This window comes from Schistocerca serialis, chromosome 4 (assembly GCF_023864345.2).
Source record: "Schistocerca serialis cubense isolate TAMUIC-IGC-003099 chromosome 4, iqSchSeri2.2, whole genome shotgun sequence".
NCBI lineage: Eukaryota > Metazoa > Arthropoda > Insecta > Orthoptera > Acrididae > Schistocerca > Schistocerca serialis.
Genome location: NC_064641.1, coordinates 405,993,053 through 406,015,358, shown reverse-complemented (window position 1 = coordinate 406,015,358; position 22,306 = coordinate 405,993,053). Strand labels below are relative to the sequence as shown.

General features: G+C 43.7%; 1 protein-coding gene across 1 annotated transcript in view; it reads left to right on the top strand.

Annotated features, from left to right (window-relative positions):
* The first annotated feature begins 7,212 nt into the window (after positions 1-7,212).
* LOC126473809 (uncharacterized) overlaps positions 7,213-22,306 on the top strand; it is a 149,643-nt gene continuing 134,549 nt past the window's right edge. The window contains exon 1 of the mRNA XM_050101113.1: positions 7,213-8,090. Within this exon, the coding sequence (XP_049957070.1) occupies positions 7,379-8,090 (712 nt within the window). The 5' untranslated portion in view covers positions 7,213-7,378. The remainder of the gene's footprint in view (positions 8,091-22,306) is intronic.

Below are 22,306 nucleotides of genomic sequence, written 5' to 3'. Positions count from 1 at the left end.
ACGGATCCACGTGCCTGCGTTGGTTTTGGTGCGCGGGAAATACTGTTTATCCGGAAATAGTAGAAACTGAGGTGCAATGTGTTCCGGAGTCACTCGTAGAAAATACGACAAAATTTGTCGCACAAAGCGCCATACGTCTTCTGCCGCACCACATGTGAGACGGTGTTCGTCCATGTCTGGCATTCCACAGTCTACACATAGAGGCGATTCCGCCGTATTTATCTTGTGGAGGCGTGATCGGGTGATCTGTTTACCGTTGACTGTGATGTACCATGTGCATCGGACGTCTGTATCCAGTGTAACCACGTGTATCGTCAGGCACATCACCTTCCAATTAACCTGTGGGCTTTTGGTCTCCACGATGATTGGTCGGCGACTCTGCTCTAGGACGTGATATATATCCCGCGCCGACGCCTGTTTGGTCGGTGGTACTGTGATACGGAGGTAGCTGTGTTCAATGTAAAAGCTCCCGAAGAAGTAGAAGGGTGGGGGTATGTCTTGCGACGTCAGTGGGGGCATAAGGGAGGGCGGAGCTAAGGACTCCAGCAGAAAACCTGTCAAACTTTCCGGGTGGTGGCGCCACAGCTTGATGTGCGTACTGACATACAGGACATCTCACTGGAATTTGGTTTCTTAACGGACTCATTAACTATTCTGTTTGGCGCATGTCTATTTCGAATAAGGCCAATGATGGAAAACTCACATTATGTTCTATTACATTACGAGACAGACTCTGTAAGTTGGTAAAGACTCGTACACAACAACTGTAGAGGAAGCTCTGGTACTTCTATGGGTATTCAGCAAATTCCACTATTATCTGTATGGAGCAAGGACGACTGTGTACAATGATCATCAAGCTCCAAGTTTTCTACAAACATGCAAGCATCTACACCGTAGATTGACTAGGGAGACATTATCATTGCAAGAATATGACTTTTGCATAGTTCATATTAAGGCCAAGGAGAATATTATTGTGGATGCTTTATCCTGATCACCAGCTCAACTAGAACCAGAAATCACTAAGCCAGAGCAAATGACATAATTTTCTGTGCTGTTAATAAAAGATACGATGATACCAGAAATACTATTTAGAGCTATTTAGAAACATGTCGTACCTACAAGATTCTGATGTACGTAGGTCTACCATACGAAGAAAATTTAAGCAAGAGGAACTAAGCTAAGGCAAACAGTATTATAAAATAGTGCATGGGGTAATATTCCATGGGGCGAATGATTAGCCTGGTAGCTAGTGTGTTTGTATTACAGCAGATTACGAAGAGAAGGTAATATCGTACACTTACTATGCCTGGGGCCATTTTAGTTTCTTGAAGTGTGCAAACAAACTGACAACTTATTGTTATTTCCCGGATCTTAGGAGGAAAATTCAACAAACAATAAAAACGTGTGTAATGCATCAAAAGTCAGAACCCAATAATAGAGGAAGTAAAGGACTTTTACACCCGATAGTTCCCAAAAAAATCATTCTACATTGTATCAGTTGATGTCTGCGTCCCTCCCAAGGGCTAGAGGGGGATGCAGATATGTTGTGTCATTCTCAGACACCTTATTGAAGTATCTTAAAATATATCCAGTTAAGACAGCTACTACTAAACCAATTATAAGCTATCTGGTAAATGACTACATTCCGCATATTGGGAAACTACAAGCAATTTTGTCAGATAATGCAGCCAATTTCACTTGTTTCCAATGGAGAACTACTCTGGCACATCATGAAATTGGTCAAATTCTACATCCAGATATCACCTAGAACACAGTTCCGTAGGAAAGACATTCAGAGAAATGGGGATGTAATAAATGGCAGTCTCTGTGGACAGAGTACATAAAAATCTGTGAAGATATAATGAACAATATGTCACGTAAGAGAACTCAGTTCACTCCAGCAGAATTGATTTTTCAAAGGAAAGAGAGGACGAATAGATAGATAAAATTTCCGGAATAGAGAATGATAAAATGCTGCGGGAAGAGATCAGACAGGCATTGATCATTATGAAAAGCAAGGCAATCAGAAGGACAGAAATCTGTAACAAGAAACGGATTCGTTTGTAACAGTTTAAGGTTTGAGAAAAGTTACCAATGTGCCTCATCATTACATAGATAAAATAAGAAGTGGCAACTTCTTTATTAGGGACCGTTAAAAATAATGAGATGTCCGCATCCTGGAGTGTATTTGCTGGCGTATCCATGAACGCAACGCCTTAAAAGGCTGAGTCTCCATCACAATTTGAAGAATTTTTATGCTTAAAAAACTTTTGCAAAATAATAGTGAGCGACGTGAAATAAGCAGAATTAACCCAGAAGCGGACAATAATAAGAGCATGTGTAAGTACGAACAGCATGGAGTTGCAATGAACTTATACGTAAGTAAAGAAAAGTGTAGCATAGAAAGGGTAATTATCACTCATTTCAAGAAAACTAATAAGATACCTATTAATAGGTTAACTGAAACTATTTTGTATATGTGTATGTAAATGTATCTGTAATTAATCTGTTTCTTTAAGACCTGAGCTGAGATAATAATACAGTATAATAATAATCCACAATTTTCTTAAGTTTTTCAGCAAAATATAGTTATTAATTTTTTTTCTTGATTGTAGAGATTCAGAGTAAAAGTTCAGGATGAGACCAATTGAAGATTTTTATTTACGAGACAACGTATACTTTCACTTAAAGCAGTCAGAAAGAATTAATGTCTGAAAAGAAAAGACTGTTACTCATACGTGAGTGTACTCGTAGAGGAAGCCTTAGTTTGAGTCAGACTAATGATAGGTCATGGAATGTGGATTGTACAGAATTTCTAGACCAAAGACCGTCACAGCGTAGTACCAGTACTTAAAAAACATTGGCTCTGGGTGTGGTGGCTTTATATGAAATGTCGCCCATAATTCTCTGAGTTTGAGGGTTTGAACGTGGTCGTTTCATTAAAATTTCTTAATCATTACAGCAGTTCTGTGAAATGGTAAAATAGATGATCAAGATGTAGTCGTTTTCAAAACGAATAAGAAACAAAAAAATCCGCGTTGAGCTTCGAGTGAAGAAGTGCTGCAAGATGAAAAGTTAAATAACATGGTAATTATGATTCACAGCAGCTGAGAGAATCTTGACGTGCACTGGTACACGAAAAGACTGTCCGTACAGAAATAAAGCGTGTGTAAGTTTGCTGGACCGAGGACAATACATGAAAATATTCTGCGGCATTCCTGTATTATAAGAAAATGTAAATCGCAAGGAGTTACTGATTGAAAAGTAAAGACTGTTACTCAAAAGTGAGTCTACTCTCAGAGAAAGTGTCAGTCTGAGTCAAATTAATGAGCGGTTCAAGGGATGCGGATGTAGAAGGAAAAGTATAGTCGGAATAACATAATGAGAACGAATAAACCGTCCGAATCCGAGAATTCAGTCAGTAGACCAATGATACCTACTAATCCGTTTTCTTTCAACTGTACTGCAGTTTAGTACTGACGATCGTTCGAAAATTTGTTGCACGTATTACCCGCAATTGATGTGGCATTCAGTCACCCTGTTCCTGTCCATTCCATACTTCACAAGCACCGAAGATGTCTGACTACTCATCCTTCCGAAATCCAAACCCACACCTCTTCAATCCGACATCCAGTCACCAATATCCGACTGCACCTACCTCAGAAAAAAAACAATTTAAATAAATAGTTCAAACGAAATGCAAAGAAAGTTGCGTCCACCAGAGACTGTTACAACAACTACAGGAAAGAACCTTGACTGTGTATACAATAATGTATTACTGTGTATGTACGACGCCAATGTATGAATTCTACTTCTCTAGCGAGACTGATCACAGTACTATACTGTAATCCACAATAATTGTTGCAATAGTATTCAAGTAATAAATGAATTATTATAATATGTAAACTAAGGCAGAAGATCCTATTTCCAAGGTTTTTAGGATTTCAATCTAGAAACAGCTCTAGAATAAGCAGGCTTGAAGGTCCAGTGCAACTAGTCCTTGGCAGCACTAACGGTTTTGAGAACTAATACATGGTACTAATTGCAATAAATTTCCGTCCTTGCTAAAAAAGACAATTAGAAGATTAATGTCTTTATTCTACAATGAGATAAACTATAACTGAAATAAGATTTTCTATGAACAGTTGTCTAAAGAACGCTCCATTATCTATAACAACTTCTCAGATCTGCGTATTGTGGAACATTCGCGTCACCCACGAAGAGACTGGTATGCTTTTGAATGATAGTGAAGTGTTTAGGACAGTAAAAACTTCGCTTCCACGTGCGACTATTGTGGTACATCATGAGACCGCGTGTGAACGGGAGTTTTGTGCCTAGTGGGAGAAGAGACGACAGGTCGCTAACCGAAGCGTTATTGTGTGATACAAATGTTTAAAAATATGATTACATTCCACTCTGAGTCGAACGCTGATAATCGGTAAACTACTTCTGTTTGCTATGTCAGAGGAGAGAGACGGACGTATTATAGATACGCGGAAAAAGTACATATAATTTTCAGTTACTGAAATTTTTATGTTCAAATATCTACAGGGTGAAGGTATCTTACGATAGTAAAAGAAAGATTTTAATTGTCAACAGTACAACGAAGTTTATTTAAATGTACAAAAGTTTAGTTGAAGTTTTATTTTAGTCACATCTAAATACGAATCTCATGTTTTGGTATGATTCACGTAAAGCAAGCTGAAAAGTGTGTACTGGAATCTCGGGGAGAACCTGCAACTTACTCGTTCAAATTTTGAAAGTAAATTTTCAAGAATAAAAATATTTCTTCTACACATAATTCCTTCACCTCGGAAATTCAGTAGACACCTGAGCCCTGTTACTGCATACGAACGGACGCCGTAGAGACTGAGCTCTAACTAAATCATCAATCAAGTCAATCAGACAACGAGGAATGAGTTCAACTTTACCGGCTTGTACAATATAGTAAATGCGGAATGTTTTCGTAGCATTACCTGGGTGATCTCGATTTTCTGGAAGGCACAATGGATGAACACAAGTATGCATCCATCCTTGAGTCCTATGTCCATTCCTAAAGGCAGTTTGTCATTCCTCGGCACGATGGTATTTACCAGAAGGTCGATGCGACGTGTCACATAGCTCCCAGTGTAAGGGCTTATTTCGAAGAGCACCAGGATCAGTTTACTGTACTCTCCAGACCACCAAACTTCCCGTTTTTAAAGCCAACCGTCAACCCGTAGGGCCACATCTATCATGTTGTTAGCACTATAAAACCTACATCTACATATATACTCCGCAAGCCACCCAACGGTATGTGACGGAGGGCACTTTACGTGCTACTGTCATTTCCTCCCTTTCCTGTTCCAGTCGCGTATGGTTCGCGGGAAGAACGACTGCCGGAAAGTCTCCGTGCGCGCTCGAATCTCTCTAATTTTACATTCGTGATCTCCTCGGGACGTATAAGCAGGGGGAAGCAATATATTCGATACCTCATCCTGAAACGCACCCTCTCGAAACCTGGACAGCAAGCTACACCGCGATGCAGAGCGCCTCTCTTGCAGAGTCAGCCATTTGAGTATGCTAAACATCTGTGTAACGCTATCACGTTTGCGAAATAACCCTGTGACGAAACGCGCCGCTCTTCTTTGGATCTTCTCTATCTCCTCTGTCAACGCGACTTGGTGCGGATTCCACGATGATGAGCAATACTCATGTAAGGTCGAAAGAATCTTTTGTAAGCCACCTCCTTTGTTGATGGACTACATTTCCTAAGGACTCTCCCAATGACTCTCAACCTGGCACCCGCCTTACCAACAATTAATTTTATATGATCGTTCCACTTCAAATCGTTCCGTACGCATACTCCCAGATATTTTACAGAAGTAACTGCTACCAGTGTTTGTCCCGCTACCATATAATAAAGGATCCTTCTTTCTATGTGTTCGCAATACATTACATTTGTCTATGTTAAGGGGCAACTCCCTGCACTAAGCGCCTATCCGCTGCAGATCTTCCTGCATTTCGCTGCAATTTTCTAATGCTGCAACTTCTCTGTATACTACAGCATCATCCGCGAAAAGCCGCATGGAACTTGCGACACTATCTACTAGGTCATTTATATATACTGTGAAAAGCAATGGTCCCATAACACTCCCCTGTGGCACGCCAGAGGTTACTTTAACGTCTGTAGACGTCTCTCCATTGAGAACAACATGCTGTGTTCTGTTTGCTAAAAACTCTTGAATCCAACCACACAGCTGGTCTGATATTCCGTAGGCTCTTACTTTGTTTATCAGGCGACAGTGCGGAACTGTATCGAACGCCTTCCGGAAGTCAAGGAAAATGGCAGCCACCTGGGAGCCTGTATCTAATGTTTTCTGGGTCTCATGAACCAATAAAGCGTAGATGACCACGAAACTGGAGTTACCATGATTCCATATTCCTCTCGGTACCTTCCACAATCTCGCTGACTCTTTTGCTGCACATCTCGCGCTGCAGAAGGTGGTTACTCCGGCTTCTGACATTAATGTGACTAGGCGGTGTATAACCAAGGTTTCCACGAAGTTATCCATCGTTGGGGAAAAAGTTTCACCAACTTCATCACCAAGTATCGTGGTCGTAGCTTGGTAATTTTTGAGGTGTCAATTAAAACTCTGTGAGCTCCCTTCTAAGATGGGAAGTCATTAATACGCCAGTAGAAATTTGTCCCGAATCACAGATGATGAGAGCTGCATATGACCCTTTGCTCAGTATCAGTTAAATACTCATCGTACTTCGGGAGCGATAAAATGTCCACGGTCAAATGAGTAGAGACACATCGTAAGAAATCTCATTGAGTGAAATCCTGTCATTCAGATGTTTTATATGTGATCAGTGGAGAGTCCACTCTGGACTCCAAATCGTGACTAAGTATCTTACATATGCAGATTTGGTCAACCATTTTTATATCCATTATTCTTGTTGTAACTTCACGTCATCTGGGTTTGTATGTGGCGTACTGAACAGGACACCGCCAGGGATATTAGACCTTACTAACAGTGGAGTAAACACCGGTCAGTTGCACGGCACCTGCTCGGGAGCGATAAGGCCGAGTTTCGCCTGGCGGAGACGGCGCGCTCCCCACTCGGCGGTGCGGCCTACTCTGCGCGGCGCGGCGCGGTGGAGGAAGGAGGAGGCACTTCTCCGCCGGCCGACACGCGGTACACAAGTTCCGGCGGCTGCTGGAATCTATCTGCCTACAGTGCGGTTGCGAAACGCGTCGCCGTTAAAACCAGCGGGCGCGGGGCTGGCCGGTAACTCTGGCCGAAGACGCTGTCCGAGCGCGGGCAGCATGCAACGGCGCTGCCACCTGTCCGTACTGCATCACTAACACCTGCCGGATCCCTCGAGCGGAACCATGAGTGGGAGTGTCGGATGGTCTCGCGGTGCGTCTCTGTGGCGAGTGCTGTTCGTCTCCTGTCTGCTGCTCACTGCCGCGAGAGGACAGAATGATGCCGAGGACCAAGTGGACAGTGAAATCGATAGGCTAGACAAGCAGAAGCACTCTGGACTTACGATCCTCGGGAAAGTAGTAGAAGCGTTCGTGAAGCTATCGGCGCCGCGGATGGGAGGATTGAGTGGCAACAGTAGTAACGGGAACGGAAGCACGTGGTTGTACGGCGACAACGCACTGTGGCGGCAGCTCTTCACCAGCTGTGGGTCGGACTTGGGACTGCGCTGCGTCAAGAAGAACGTCTTTCTGTATCTGGACAGGACTGTTAGCACCGTCGGTGACTTGCACATCACCGACAGCCTCGTCTTCACCAGGAATGGCGACCTGGTGGAGAACAAATACTCGAGGGGCAGCAACGAAGTGGAGGACAGCGACGACGAAACGGAGGCGGGGCGGTCGTCATCCATCGACACGTTCGCCGGCGTGACGGACGCGCTGTACGACAAGGGCGCGGCCTTCCTGCAGACGCACGACCTGACGCTGCAGCTGCCGGAGACGCTGTTCGGCGGCGCCGTGCTGCGCCTCTCTCCGCGCGCCATCTCGCAAGATGGCGGCGCCCTCATTACCGTCGAACCGCGGCACGACGCTGCGGAGCCCAGGATATTCTTCAAGAAGCGTGAGTGCCATTTGTCAGGAGATACACTGCGTCCAGTATCTCTACCGCTATAACAAGTAGAGTAATGATTTATTCAGATTCCCAGTAGCAAACAATACTTAACTTCGTGACTAATTTCGTATTTTATGAGAGCTATCGATAGTTCGTAATCTGCAACCAGTTGCATAAAAGAAATTTTATTTCCTTAACGGATTTCAGGAACTTCAGAAGGTTATAGCTATCGCATTATTTGCGAGTGTCAACAATAGGATGCATACAGCATATTGCTCTGGTCATGTGGTTAAAGGGAAAAAAAAGAAAAATATACAAGGTATTAGGGTCTCACTGCATATAATTTTATTGGATGCTGAGGACTGTGTACTGAACGTCGTTATATCACTACTTACTTCATTTTCAGACTATTAATTAATGCTATTAAGAACAGTATTTTAGCAGGTTGGTTAGTACCTCCTAATAAAAGAAAACTGTTAGCATATATTAACAGGCACTGTCCACTTAACGATGCTGTTATGACTGTGGAGAAAACATCTGGTAGTATGTGACTCTTTTCCAGTAAGACTGTTCTGTTCAAATGTTCAAATATGTGTGAAATCTTACGGGACTTAACTGCTAAGGTCATCAGTCCCTAAGCTTACACACTCCTAAATTATCCTAAGGACAAACACACACACCCATGCCCGAGGGAGGACTCAAACCTCTGCCGGGACCAGCCGCACAGTCCATGACTGCAGCGTCCTAGACCGATCGGCTAATCCCGCGCGGCAGGAAGACTGTTAAAAAACAACTAACACACTGAAGTAGGCACATATTAAGGTACCAATGATCACAATATCTGGACTTATCCCCCCCCCCCCCAGACACACACCCAGCGTACAATTTCTTTCAGACAGTCCGTACTTACATGTTGTCATTACTTTTCCACGTAGTCACCATCCAAATTCAAATAGCTGTCGTACCGCGATACCAGCCTCTTCATCCCTGCATTAAATAATGGTGCCACCTGGTACCTCAACGAGTTGTTGACAGCGTACTTGAGTTCATCGTCGGTCGTGAACGGTTGAGTAGCCCGCCAAGCCTTCATTTTAGTGACGAAATGAAAGCCGCTTGGTAACAACTTCGGCCTGTAGGGAGGATGTTGAAACGTGGCAGCCATAAAAGTGTGAATTTTTCTCTGGTTCGATTCCAGGAATGGGATCGTGCATTGTCGTGAAGGAGAATGATTCAAAAAATGGTTCAAATGGCTCTGAGCACTATGGGACTTAACAGCTGTGGTCATCAGTCCCCTAGAACTTAGAACTACTTAAACCTAACTAACCTAAGGACATCACACACATCCACGCCCGAGGCAGGATTCGAACCTGCGACCGTAGCAGTCGCGCGTTTCCGGACTGCGCGCCTAGAACCGCGAGACCACCGCGGCCGGCGAAGGAGAATGATTCCTTCGGTAATCACCCCCTGCTGTTTGTTCTGCATTTCTCTTCGAAGTTTGATTAGAGTCAGTCAGGAAACATGGGAAGTCACTTTGTCGTGAAGGAAATTGAGTCCTTCGGTAATCATTCCTCGCTGTTTGTTTTGGATTAACCTTCGAAGTTTGATTAGTCAGAGTCAAGAAACATGTGCCGCCACAGTATTTTCACGCCAGTATCATCACCATTCCTTTGCGATCTCAAAAAAATGTAACCATATTGGATAGAGTTATTGGGAGAAGGAGTTCGCTTGCACTGTTTGGACAGTTCCTTACTTTCACAGTTAACATACAGCACACGTGTTTCTTCCCCATTCACGATTCCGTTCAGAAATTCCACCCCCCTCTTCACGGCAACGCTGAAGAAATGTCTTTTAGTTTTGTGAAAATCAATAAAGACGTTTTGTCACCGACCATACACAAAACGTTTGATAACCTAACGTCTCTGTGACAATGTTACATAGCTAGTCCTTGAAATCTGAGGCCCTTCTTCAGAAAATTCGAAAATTTGTGAATCGATGTCTCGCATGCACAATTTAGTCAACATGTTGCCCAAGTTCATCAGTCACATCTGAATGTCTTCCTCGACCATTTTCATCATGCACGTTTGTCTGACCTGCACTGAAATTTCTGCATCACTCCCTCATAGTACCGTCACGCACGACTGACTCCTGCTGCTTGCAGGTGGCGAATGACACAATGCAAATTGCAAATGGCGCGAGAAGCATGAACACTGTTTGTTTGAATCGCTAGCTGCTTAGACACTGTCGAACAAAACAGAGCTGTCCTTCGAAAATCACCTTTTCCAACAACGCAAGTTCCATGAAGATACAAGCATTTGTTTATCCCAACCGGAGGTTAATTTATAAATATTCACGTATAATAATGGCCAGGTTTGGTAGTGGGTATTGACACATATAACTGTAGGCCGTACCTACAAGTACTTCTTGCGATTACTTCTGTTATAACATCATCTAGAAGTTGTGATGATATACATCTATATATACAGGGTGACAATGATTGAACTATATGAAAAAAGCGTACTTGCAGACTACGTGGTGTAAACACTTTATTAAAAATGTAAGCGTCACTGAAGATATTCAGATTTTGGTTATGACACGTTCGAAATTCTTGCCATCAATGGCGATGGTGTGGCGCAGACGAATAGCGAAATTCTGAATGACCCGCTGAAGTGCCGGAACATCGATGCTGTCGATGAGCTCCTGAATGGTTGTTTTCACGTTACTAGTGATTTGGGGTTAATGCGGTCTCAACAGTTGTTCGTCTGTTCGTCGGTACACATCTCCGCAGCCGTTATTCATCTCTGTCAAATACGGCCCGTGGTGCACCATAGTTGCCTCGGTGCTGGTTTTGGATAGCACTGTTCTACCATGCACTGTGTACTTTAATCTCGGCGGCGCGCGAGTAGTTTACAAACTTAGCTATTTTGTAAATGCTTCCATCCTTGCCCCAAAAGCCACTGAACATTCCCCTTTGTGCGTCTGATAAATCGCTCCGCTTCCACAAAAGACAATGTCTGCACTGTTATCCACGTCCTGCCGGCCTCGCTTTACATCATACCCTCGACTGCTAGTGCTCCCGTCTGCCGGCAGTGAGTGGTTATTGAACGTTGACGTCAAAAATGGATGGGGGGGGGGGGGGGGGTGGTAGCATTAATGTGACTGGACCATGAATAAATAACACTGAACAACAGGAGGCGACGTGAATAAAAACCTGAATGAAAATTATAAGCACGAAGAAGAGGAGCCAACTGCAGATACAATAGAAAAGAAGTAATTAGAAGATAATAAAAAGCAAACACCATCCAAACAGACCTTGAAGGCGCAACCGTACCGACCGGTCGCAGTGTTATCCTCAACCCACAGGCGTCGTAGTGACGGGGGGGGGGGGGGGGGGCATGTGGTCAGTACGCCACTGTCCCGGTCGTTGTCAGTTTTCGTGACCGGTGTCGCTACTTCTCAGTCAAGTAGCTCCTCAATTGGCCTCACAAAGGCTGAATACAACCAACCTGCCAACAGCACTCGGCAGCCCCAGACGATGACCCATCCAAGTGCTGGTCAAGCCCGACAGCGCTCGACTTGGTGAACTGACAGCAAGTGGTTTACCATTGTGGCAAGGCCAAGATGCAAAGCATGAAATGAAAAATAAGAAAACACAGGCCAGTGATGGAACTAACACAGAACTAATTAAATGTGCATCTCCTACACCGAAATCCTGATACCTCAATACGTTAACTGATACTAGACAAATATGAAAATTCCAGAGGACTGGAAATTAGGTACAATAACACATATTTACAAGAGAGGAGACGGAAGTATAAACGGCTGTCAAATGAAAACGACAGGGATGGAAAAGAGTAGGTAACTTCTTTATTACAACAAAAATAATTGCCATAAGTGTTAATAGATTTGATCCTTGTGAGATAAGGCGGTCAGTGCCTTCGTGGGAAAATGTTTGCGGTGCCTACGGAACCGTGATTATATCTAGACGTGCAGCTCTTCGTCCGAAGCAAATAGAGGGCCACGAATGTCTTCTTGCAGGACTCCAAATGTATGGAAATCACATGGGGAGAGATTGGAAGACTATGGAGGATGTGTGAGGGCATCCCAGCGAAACTTGGAAACATGTAGGCATAACATTCCACTTATTTCCAGTTTCTGGATTTGTTTTAATTACCTCCCACCACATGTTCCTTTTGTCCTACTGGAGTTTCATATCATTCTTATTTTAACATTTTTAAAGTCCTTAAAATAATTGATTTTGTATTGCATTGGTATTTACTTTTAAAAATGGTTTGGTTTCTGGGTATCTCCAGATTATCAAGAAAGCTGTCAGTATCTCACAAGCTTATGAATGACCGCCATTACATAAGACAAATTTACCTTCCCCAAACTTTTTAGCCTGACTGAACTGATGTTCTTTATCTTCTAATATCACAGTAAAAATTACAAAAAAATATATTACTCAGTGCGAATGATACCTACTGGAGGTAACTTTTCCAGATGCGGAGTCAACACCACAGTATCAACAAGACTTGGAAACATTTATCTACGCAATGAATTTACGAACAGATATCTAATTTTTTTTCTGGTTGTCTGTGCCTTTTTCTGTAGTACTAATAACGTCATCAGGGAGTAACTACACGGATTAGAAGTGCCGTGAATACAGAGGTGTGCCTAAATGCTCCTCAAACCAGGAACAGCCCTGTGTATATTGCTGTGTATATACTGGAAGATGGGAATGTCCACAGCACAAGATCCAGAGGAATGCGCCAGATTCGGTCACCGAGAGTGTTTAAATACATTTCCTGTCACATATTCACGGTAACCTGAATGAGTGAGATCAAGTCGTAGTCAGGACAGCATCCGAAACTTCACAGAAGCACCTCCGGTCATAACCGCAGTCTCCAGCCACTGAGATTTAAACGCCCCACTGAGTTGTCAGTGCAATCGAAGTCTTCCAACATCTGAAAAGAGGGACAGACTTTCCGTCTGGTAAGCTTTGATATATAGTGATCATCCACACTTGTCACCACAGGTGGGAGAGTTTGGTGCGCGCACACGAAATTGTTAAAAACCAAACAAAAACAAAAAATCAATTTTGTGTGCACGCACCGAATTTTACTGAAAATTTTCCTCTCCTATTACAGTTTAGCTTTCAGGCTGATACTTTGATTATTATAACATTGGTTGAAGTGCTGTCTTTGGTCTCACTGCAAATCATCTGACCGAAAGAGTTGGCGCAGTGGTTAGCACACTGGACTCGCATTCTGGAGGACCGCGGTTCAAGCCCAAGTCGGGCCATCCTGATTTAGTTTTCCCATGATTTCCCTAAGCCGCTTCAGGAAATGCCATGATGGTGCTTTTTTAACGAGAATGACGGTTTCTTCCCTATCCTTCTCTAATTCGATATTGTGCTCCGTCTCTAATGACCTCGTTGTCGATCCGACCTCCTCCTCCAAATCATCTGCTAAATGGCCCATTTAACGGTGGGTTAACTACCCCAGTGGCCTTTTCACGCCCTCTATGCACCAACGACATGTGGCTCTCAGATATGAGCTCTTGTGAAGGTACATCATCCCATAATACACACACGCGCATACATACACACAGAGAGAAAGAGGCATATCAGTGTAGACAGTGTCAGGCGTTCTTTGTTTGGAGGGGTAATTATTTTTCAAAATTTTACGTTCACTGTAACTCAGCAGTTAGACGAAGTCAATTCTTTGCATTAAGCAGTGCCGTAGAATAAGCCAGTAGGGAGCAGGAAGCCGGTTCCCACGGACAAGGTAGTAAACGGCCGTAAGGCGTGATGGTGAATCAGGATAGTGGAGAGGCTAACGTGAACCTTGAGAACGGATCTTACCACACAGTAAAAATGTAGCGGAACCATTAGTGTTCTCACGAGAATATCTGATTTCATTTTATTAAATATTAATGATTAAACTCGTCTTTTGGGATAAATGGCGCTCGGAGGAACCTACAAGTCATCAGGGCTTCACCACAATGATAAAGCTAAGCAGTAAACTAGCAAATTCATAAACAAAGAAGTGTTGTTAACTTACGACGTGTTACGAAGTGTTACGACGTAAGCAAGAGATTTCGGCTACGCGCCAAGCTCTCCAGCCGGCGATAGGACACACTGTCAGCCTGGTAATATGTGAAAGTTGGCGACAGAATGTATTCAGGTACTGTTCAGTTATAATATTCGGCTTTACCATGCTCTCGGAACTTATTAACGTTTTGAAATGAATCGCTTTATGATACTAACTAGCTAAACTACTTCAGAACAAGCTTCGTAAGGCCCACGTTACCCACCGAACACCGTGTCATCCTCAGCTGGTAGGTGTCGCTGGATGCCGATATAGGGGGCATGTGGTCAGCACACCGATCTCCAGGCCGTTGATAGCTTTCGTGACTGGAGTCGCTATTTCTCCGTCAAGTAGCTCCTCATTTGGCTTCACAATGGCTGAGTGCACTTGCGAACAGCGCTCGTCAGACCTCTATGGTCAACCACCCAAGTGCTTCGCAAGCCGGACACATTGGTGTTTAGACGGGAACCGGTGTTACCACAGTGACAAGGCCGTTGACCTTTCATAATGCCAAACTGTTACTATTTTACGGTGTTCCACATAAACACATTGTACTGTCTTCTCCGAACTTCTTTCACGTAAACTAGCTGCACGCGCCACTAATTAGAATCACAGGTCACCTGCTTCCATCATGTGAATAATCTACTGCGCTGCTAGGTCTGTTTTTGGAGACATCATCTGCGAGAGATTCACAGAGCACAGGTAGGAAGAAACGCTACGTGCCGATTGCCTAAGGTAATCCAAGAAAGGATCATTTTAACTAGTGCTGTCCGTGGTGAGAAGGCTTGACCAGGAGATATGTCACGTATGCCACTTTCTACAGAGTCGCGATCGAACTGAAAAACTTCTATCAAGTGAGAGGGAATTTCGCAACTTTTCAATGTGTCTGCGAGGAATGATATACCACTCGTACGCACATAACATGACGTAAGAACAGTGGTGGTTAAAATTGTTACCATCAGGAAACTGTGACGAATGACACTATTTTCAGTGACAATCAGATTCAGACCCTCGAGGAAGTGATGTTTGCAGTGAATGTAAGTCCATCTCTAGCGAACGTTTCGAGGGAAACAGCACGCAACGGACATTTGAAGTTTGATACTTCGCAAAAGGCTACTGCTCGCAGTGACAAATTGAGCTTCATGTCTGAAATGGGCCAAACTACACAGAAATCTGAGTGCAATTAAGTAGAGGTGTGCAGTGTGATTCGATGAGTCGTGACTGTGTTTCTCTTCAAATGACGGAAGGCATCAAGTGCGCCGACGATCCAGTTGGACATTTAATTCACAGTGTCTGCAGACTGCAGTTCAGACTGGAGATGCTTCTGTGAAGTTGTGGGTGCTGTTCGCACTGTGACTTGGACCCACTCATTCAGATTACCGTGAACATGTGACAGGAAATATGTTCCAACATTTTCGGTGGCCAAGTGTTGCCCATTCTTCTCCATCTTGTGGAAGAATATGCTGTAGATACTCCCAACATTACAACTGCCATATGCACAGGGCACATCCTGTTTTGACGGGAAATTTAGGTACACTTTCACATGAGTACTGGTCCGCTAAACCCTCTGATCTAAGTGCGATAGAAAACATGTGAGACTGTTTTGGACAGGGGTGAAACGTAACCATCAACATTTGAGCAATTCGGTTCCTGTACAGGATCCGATCACCAATGAGAAGTTTCAGCTGGTATGGCCCATTTGAGGCAGTTACCCTGCCAGACGCGTAGTTAAACGGTATTAGCGTCTTCTCTCCTGAGGGTCAATGGCTTTTCGTCCAGTATTGCTTCAGTGCAGTAGGATGTAGGTGCCGGAAAGCCGGACTAATGTTCGCAGATAAGTCTCACCGCAAATGGAAGAAATTTGTCGCTGTGGGTAGAAATTTACGAGAAATTGTGTCTTTGAAGGTTCTAGACAAATAGTTGTTCGTCTGCTAGATTTTCAGGGGACAATGTTCGATCGTCTAGTAGAAGATTAATCAATGATCGCCCACCTAGGTGACGCTGATATGCTCACTCCGAAGAACACAGCGTGAAAAGGCAATCACACGAGTATCACAAAACTGCGGAAGTAATGGGGCCAGTTGCTTATGAGCGAAAAGTTCATATCCGTCAAGGTATTACGCAGCGCAGTATTGCAGTTCGTATTGTTCAGACCTCTTTCAACTGTGACGGTGTTTCCACCAGGCGCAATATCTGTATCTGCTGTGAAGAATGTAAACCACGGTTGTCTCAGCAACGATTCTCTATTAGTTCGTAAACTGGAATTCAACAAGGCAGCTAATTTGACTTTGTTTTCCGAATAGTGCATGTTGCTTGCATTCAATTCGAGATGTGCAGATATGGTTGCTATACATTATACCGTTTGCCCGCGAAAAGATGTGGTTTCAACACGTCTGTGCACACTCCTACACTGTTCTGTAAGCAGCGGAACATCAGAGATGCTCGTCGCTGAATTGGGGTGTGAGGTCCTGTCTCATTACTAGGGCCATCTAAGTCTCTCACCTCTATGGATTCTTTTTTTCGTTTTTTATTCTGAGCATTTGCTACGACCTTCAGATGTTTCCGTAACGTGTAAGTTGTTTATGTAAAAAAAGATAAGTATTGGTTTCCGACCACTAGTTCCTTATCTCATGGTACTCTGTTTTAGATCCTCTGATAGCTGTATAATTTTGAGCTTCAGATTTGGGAAAACCCTGTATATACCACACACACGATACAGTGATACAGGAACATCAATACCTAAGTCCCTAGAGAACACTCACTATCGAAAAGGAAGTAGATCTCACTGCACAACCAATAACACTTGTGTTACTCATATTATTTATCAATAATATTATGAAATCATACGGTGCATTGTTTCTTAAAGAATATTCTATGTCAGTCTGTTCTCGCCATTACCCCATAGAATATCGTACTATAAATGTTTCCGTTTGATGTACTTTCTTTAAAGGTCTAAAGGGCCCCGATACAAGATTAGTGGTAGTCTAGTTCCGACATAAAACGGACTGAGCATGTGAAAGCGGTACTAAAGTGAGATGCACCTCGGAGGGAGGGCGGTGAAGCGACACACAGTAGCAAGGAATGATGTATCATGTAGTACTCCAGTCAACCGTGCCATTCTGTATGCACTTCTGGGCGATCACTGAACATTTTGTGATGATTTTCACGTTAATTTACGTATGGTGAAGACATTTTGCCGTTTTACTTTTCATTATGAGTGATGTTACTGGCGACAGCTAATAAAGTGCATGAGAAGCAGACACGCTGGCCCAATGTGTTGAATTCCTTAGTGTTGCCAGTTACTACGATAGGCAATGGCTGGAGCCAGTTTTGTAAGACAGAAGGATTACTCATCGTCTCTCTCTCTCTCTCTCTCTGTGCGAGTGTGTGTGTGTGTGTATGTGTGTACGTGTGTGTGTGTGTGTGTGTGTGTGTGTGTGTGTGTGTGTGTGTGTGAGAGAGAGAGAGAGAGAGAGAGAGAGAGAGAGAGAGCGCGCATAATTCATTGTACACCGGCCTTCTTCCTTTCACTGTAAGATAGGAAATGTGAAAGAAAAATTTATTGGGGTGATTCTGGTAAAGTGCATTGCTATTGCACCTGTTGCTAGTGGGACCTGGATAACGTCTCCCACATTTAATAACTGTAATGATAGGTATGGCGTTAGATATCGTTCGTATTCACAGACGCGCTGCTAAATTGTAGTAGGCCACAGCAGGTCATTCAAAACTTCAGCGGAACTAGTTAGGGAGATTCAACAGAAAATTTGGAAAGTACTTACATTTTTCTGCAGAACGATGACAGGTAAATTCGAAAAACCGGTTTTCGATGAAGGCTTTCGCAATAATTCTACAGTCACCAAGACACGTCTTACGTACGAACTACGGAAATAAGAGAAAAGAAATTAAGGCATATATCAAGACATGTGTACGATCCCTTGCTCCATACACTAATGTAATTCAGGAGATAATAGTGACAATTTCCCTCTGACATACACTGCACAGAATCATAAAGTGTGTAGGTGAAGACGTGAATACAGATTATGACACTCGTAATGTCTGCAGTGCACTTTTGGAAAACTGTTATTCTCGTACTGACAAAATGTAGTCGCATAGCTGAAGTCGACACAGCATAATTTTGTCATTCAGCCAACCGTTTCACGACATGAGTGGAGCCTTGCACGACAGCATTGTCAGAATACCACAGTAATACTGCGAGAAGTGGCTCATTGTAATTCCAAGTGCTTCAACTAACTCTTTTCTAAGTATTATTTATAAGGACACTATATATACGTTCATCTGACAAGTTAGCATATTAGTGAGTATCGGAATAGCATTTCAAGCTAACAATGTACCTCTTCTTTTCCACCTTAGACTTAATTCCTTTCAGACATCACTCGCAGGACTAAAAGGCTCGTTGGGATTGAGAAAGGGGATTCAGCATTGCATGACAGTATTCCTGAAACATACAGGGTGAAAATTATTGAACTATATTTTAAAAAAACGTAACTTAGTTACAAACTATGGCGTGCACACACTTTATTCAACATGTAAACATCACTAAAGATATTCGTATTTAGGATGTGACATGTTCGGTGTGCCTGCCATCATTGGCGATGATGTGGCGCAGACGAATAGCGAACTTCTGCATGAAGTGTCGCAGCGTCGATGCTGTCGATGACGTCCTGAGTGGTTCTTTTCAGCTCACCAATGGCTTTGGGATTATTGCTGTACACCTTGTCTTTAATATAGCCCTACAAAAAGAAGTAACATGTGTATAAATTCGGAGATCATGGTGGCCAATCGAGGACCCTGCCAGTTGCCTCTGGGTACCCCAGAGCCAGAATGTGGCTCCCACAGTGTTACTCCAGGACATCAAACACTCTCCTTCTTCGATGGGGTCGAGCTCCGTCTTGCATGAACCACATCTTGTCGAAATCAGGGTCACTTTGGATAATGGGGATGAAATCATCTTCCAAAACGTTCACATGCCGTTCGGTAGCCACCGTGCCATAAAGGAAAATCGCACCGATTACTCCTTGACTGGACGTTGCGCACCACACAGTCAACCATTCAGGTTGAAGAGACTTCTCGATTGCGAAATGCGTATTCGCAGTTCCCCAAATGCTCCAATATTGCTTACTGACGAACTCATCCAAATGAAAGTGGGCTTCGTCGCTAAACCAAACCATGTTCGAATACTAATTTCCATCATTTCTCGCGGCCAACCATGCAGTTTCGACGTCCTAACGCAAACCGTTCAGCGGTTATGACGACTTTATTTCATACAGTTCAATAATTGTCACCCAGTACCAAGAAGATACACTCAGAAGGTGCAGGAAGGATCACAAAAATGGTTTCGCAAATATTACGCCCCTCATATTTAACGCCGCTTATGTATATCGACACAGAACGCAAACTTTACTCTTACGTCTGTGTCCACTACAAAGAAACAAGCTACTTACGAGAAGTTACAATGAAACAATCCTCAGCAAGAATCCACAAACAATTAATTCAACGTACTGTTAAGCATCCTATAATCCTCGCATAAATTATTCACAAATTTGGAGAACTGTCCAGGCAAAGGGTTTATCCATCAAATATAAGAGCTGTGTAGCTACATATCATTATTGTAACTTACTCAACCCTTACTAATAAACGTAAAATCAAACAGACCCCCTCAGACTTGTGTGAAGTGTGGAATGTTGAAACGAACGTCGAACGTACAGGCTGATTATAATTAGAGATCCAAATCACTGTAAAAAAGAAGAGTCCCTGCTCAGAATGATGTCAGATTTGAAGGAATATTATCTAAGAAGGGGGAAACGTTATGGAAACAAGAAGTTTAACGAAAATTTTCTTGCTAGGTGGCGCTATAAACATAATAACATGGGATGGGAAAATCAGTTTTTAATTGTCCTGAGGCTAAAAATCGCATAAAAAGCAACAATGAAATCGGTTTTTAAATGTCCTGAGGCTAAAAACCTCAGAAAATGTAACAGTGACATCGGTTTTAATTAGAGTGTGACTGGCACGAAACGTGTTCAGTATGCAGTCCACAGCTTTCTGCCACGACCTGAAATCGAGAAACAGCATGCTCCACATCAGATCGGAGTGTCTCAGCTCTCACATTCAGAATGCGTTGGGCAGTGCGTGCCTTCAATTCAGTTAAGTTCGTAACTAGAGCACTGAATGCATCATCTTTCAGATAACCCCACAGCCGTAGCCACTCATGTTAAGCTGATGTGATCTGGAAGCCCAGACTGTAGAGAAATAACTGCCGATAATTCTAGCATTTCCAAAATGCCTCTGCAACAGCTGCTTCACTGGTTGAGCACCATCTTGCCTAAAAATGATCCTACCCACACAACCTCGCTGTTGAAGGGTTTGAACGACGCTGGTAAGTAAAAGGCTCTCATAGCGTTTACCAGTGATGGTACAGGTAATAGGACCCGCAATACTCATCTCCTCGAAAAAAATACGACCATATGATAAACGATGCCGTAAACCCCCAGTCACTTTTGCAGATGTTGCGGTAAAGGTTGATGCGCGAATTGATTTTCCGTTGGTGATATTCGGCAATTCTGTGTATAAAGCTATGTCTCTGGAGACGGAAATCAGCTTCGTCTGTCCACAGAAAGTTCCATTGCCATTCATTGTTGACTTCCATGCGAGCAAGAAATTCAAGAGCAAACGTTTATCTTAGTGTCAGGTCAGCATGAAGCAAATCCTGAACACGAGTAATTCAGTGTGAATAGCAGTGCAGAATGTTTCGTAGAGTCCGCAGCTCGTGGTCGTGCGGTAGCGTTCTCGCTTCCCGCGCCCGGGTTCCCGGGTTCGATTCCCGGCGGGGTCAGGGATTTTCTCTGCCTCGTGATGACTGGGTGTTGTGTGATGTCCTTAGGTTAGTTAGGTTTAAGTAGTTCTAAGTTCTAGGGGACTGATGACCATAGATGTTAAGTCCCATAGTGATCAGAGCCATTATTTTTGTTTCGTAGAATTTATGAACCGTGCTCACAGGCCTGTCCAAAGTTCGAGCAGTGCCCTGTGCACTGCACGTTTGTACACCACCGCTGCTGCGCGGAGCGGCCGCTCCGTTTGAGGCGCCATGTCACGGATTTGGGGCCCCCTCCCGCCGGAGGTTCGAGGCCTCACTTGGGCATGAGTGTGTGTTGTTCTTAGCATACGTTAGTTTGATTAGTGTGTAAGTTTAGGGACCGATGGCCTCAACAGTTTGGTCCCTTAGGAATTCCAACATTTTTACGTCACCGTACGATGCTGTGGCCACATCTTCCACTGACGTCGGATCAGTTGTTTTCCTCCCTTTGCCACACTGAACTTGAAAAGAAACTGTCTTTTCTAATTTGGCGTCTATTCTCTCCAGACCCTTGGCAGGCATCAGGTTCAAATGGCTCTGAGCACTATGGGACTTAACATCTGAGGTCATCAGTCCCCTAGACTGAGAACTACGTAAACCTAACCAACCTAAGGACATCACACACATCCATGCCCGATGCAGGATTCGAACCTGCGACCGTAGCAGCCGCGTGGTTCCTGACTGAAGCACCGAGAACCACTCGGCCACAGCGGCCGGCCAGACATCAGGCCAACGCCTTTTTTTTATATATATCCTTGGGTGTCCGGAACTTCCTGCAGAGCTGTTGGCGCACAGTCACCGTCCTAAGGTTTACCCGCAGCGCGCGATCCTGCGTTGAGACATGCCGAGCGTCTCACAAGGGAACCTCCCCATCGCACCCCCCTCAGATTTAGTTATAAGTTGGCACAGAGGATAAGCCTTGAAAAACTGAACACAGATCAATCGAGAAAACAGGAAGAAGTTGTGTGGAACTATGAAAAAATAAGCAAAATATACAAACTGAGTAGTCCATGCGCAAGATAAGCAACATCAAGGATAATACGACCTCATGAGCGCCGTGGTCTCGTGGTTAGCGTGAGCAGTTGAGAAACAGGAGGTCCTTGGTTCAAGTCTTCCCCCGAGTAAAAATTTTACTTTCTTTATTTTCGCAAAGTTATGATCTGTCCGTTCGTTCATTGACGTCTCTGTTCACTGTAATAAGTTAAGTGTCTGTGTTTTGCGACCGCACCGCAAAACCGTGCGATTAGTAGACGAAAGGACGTGCC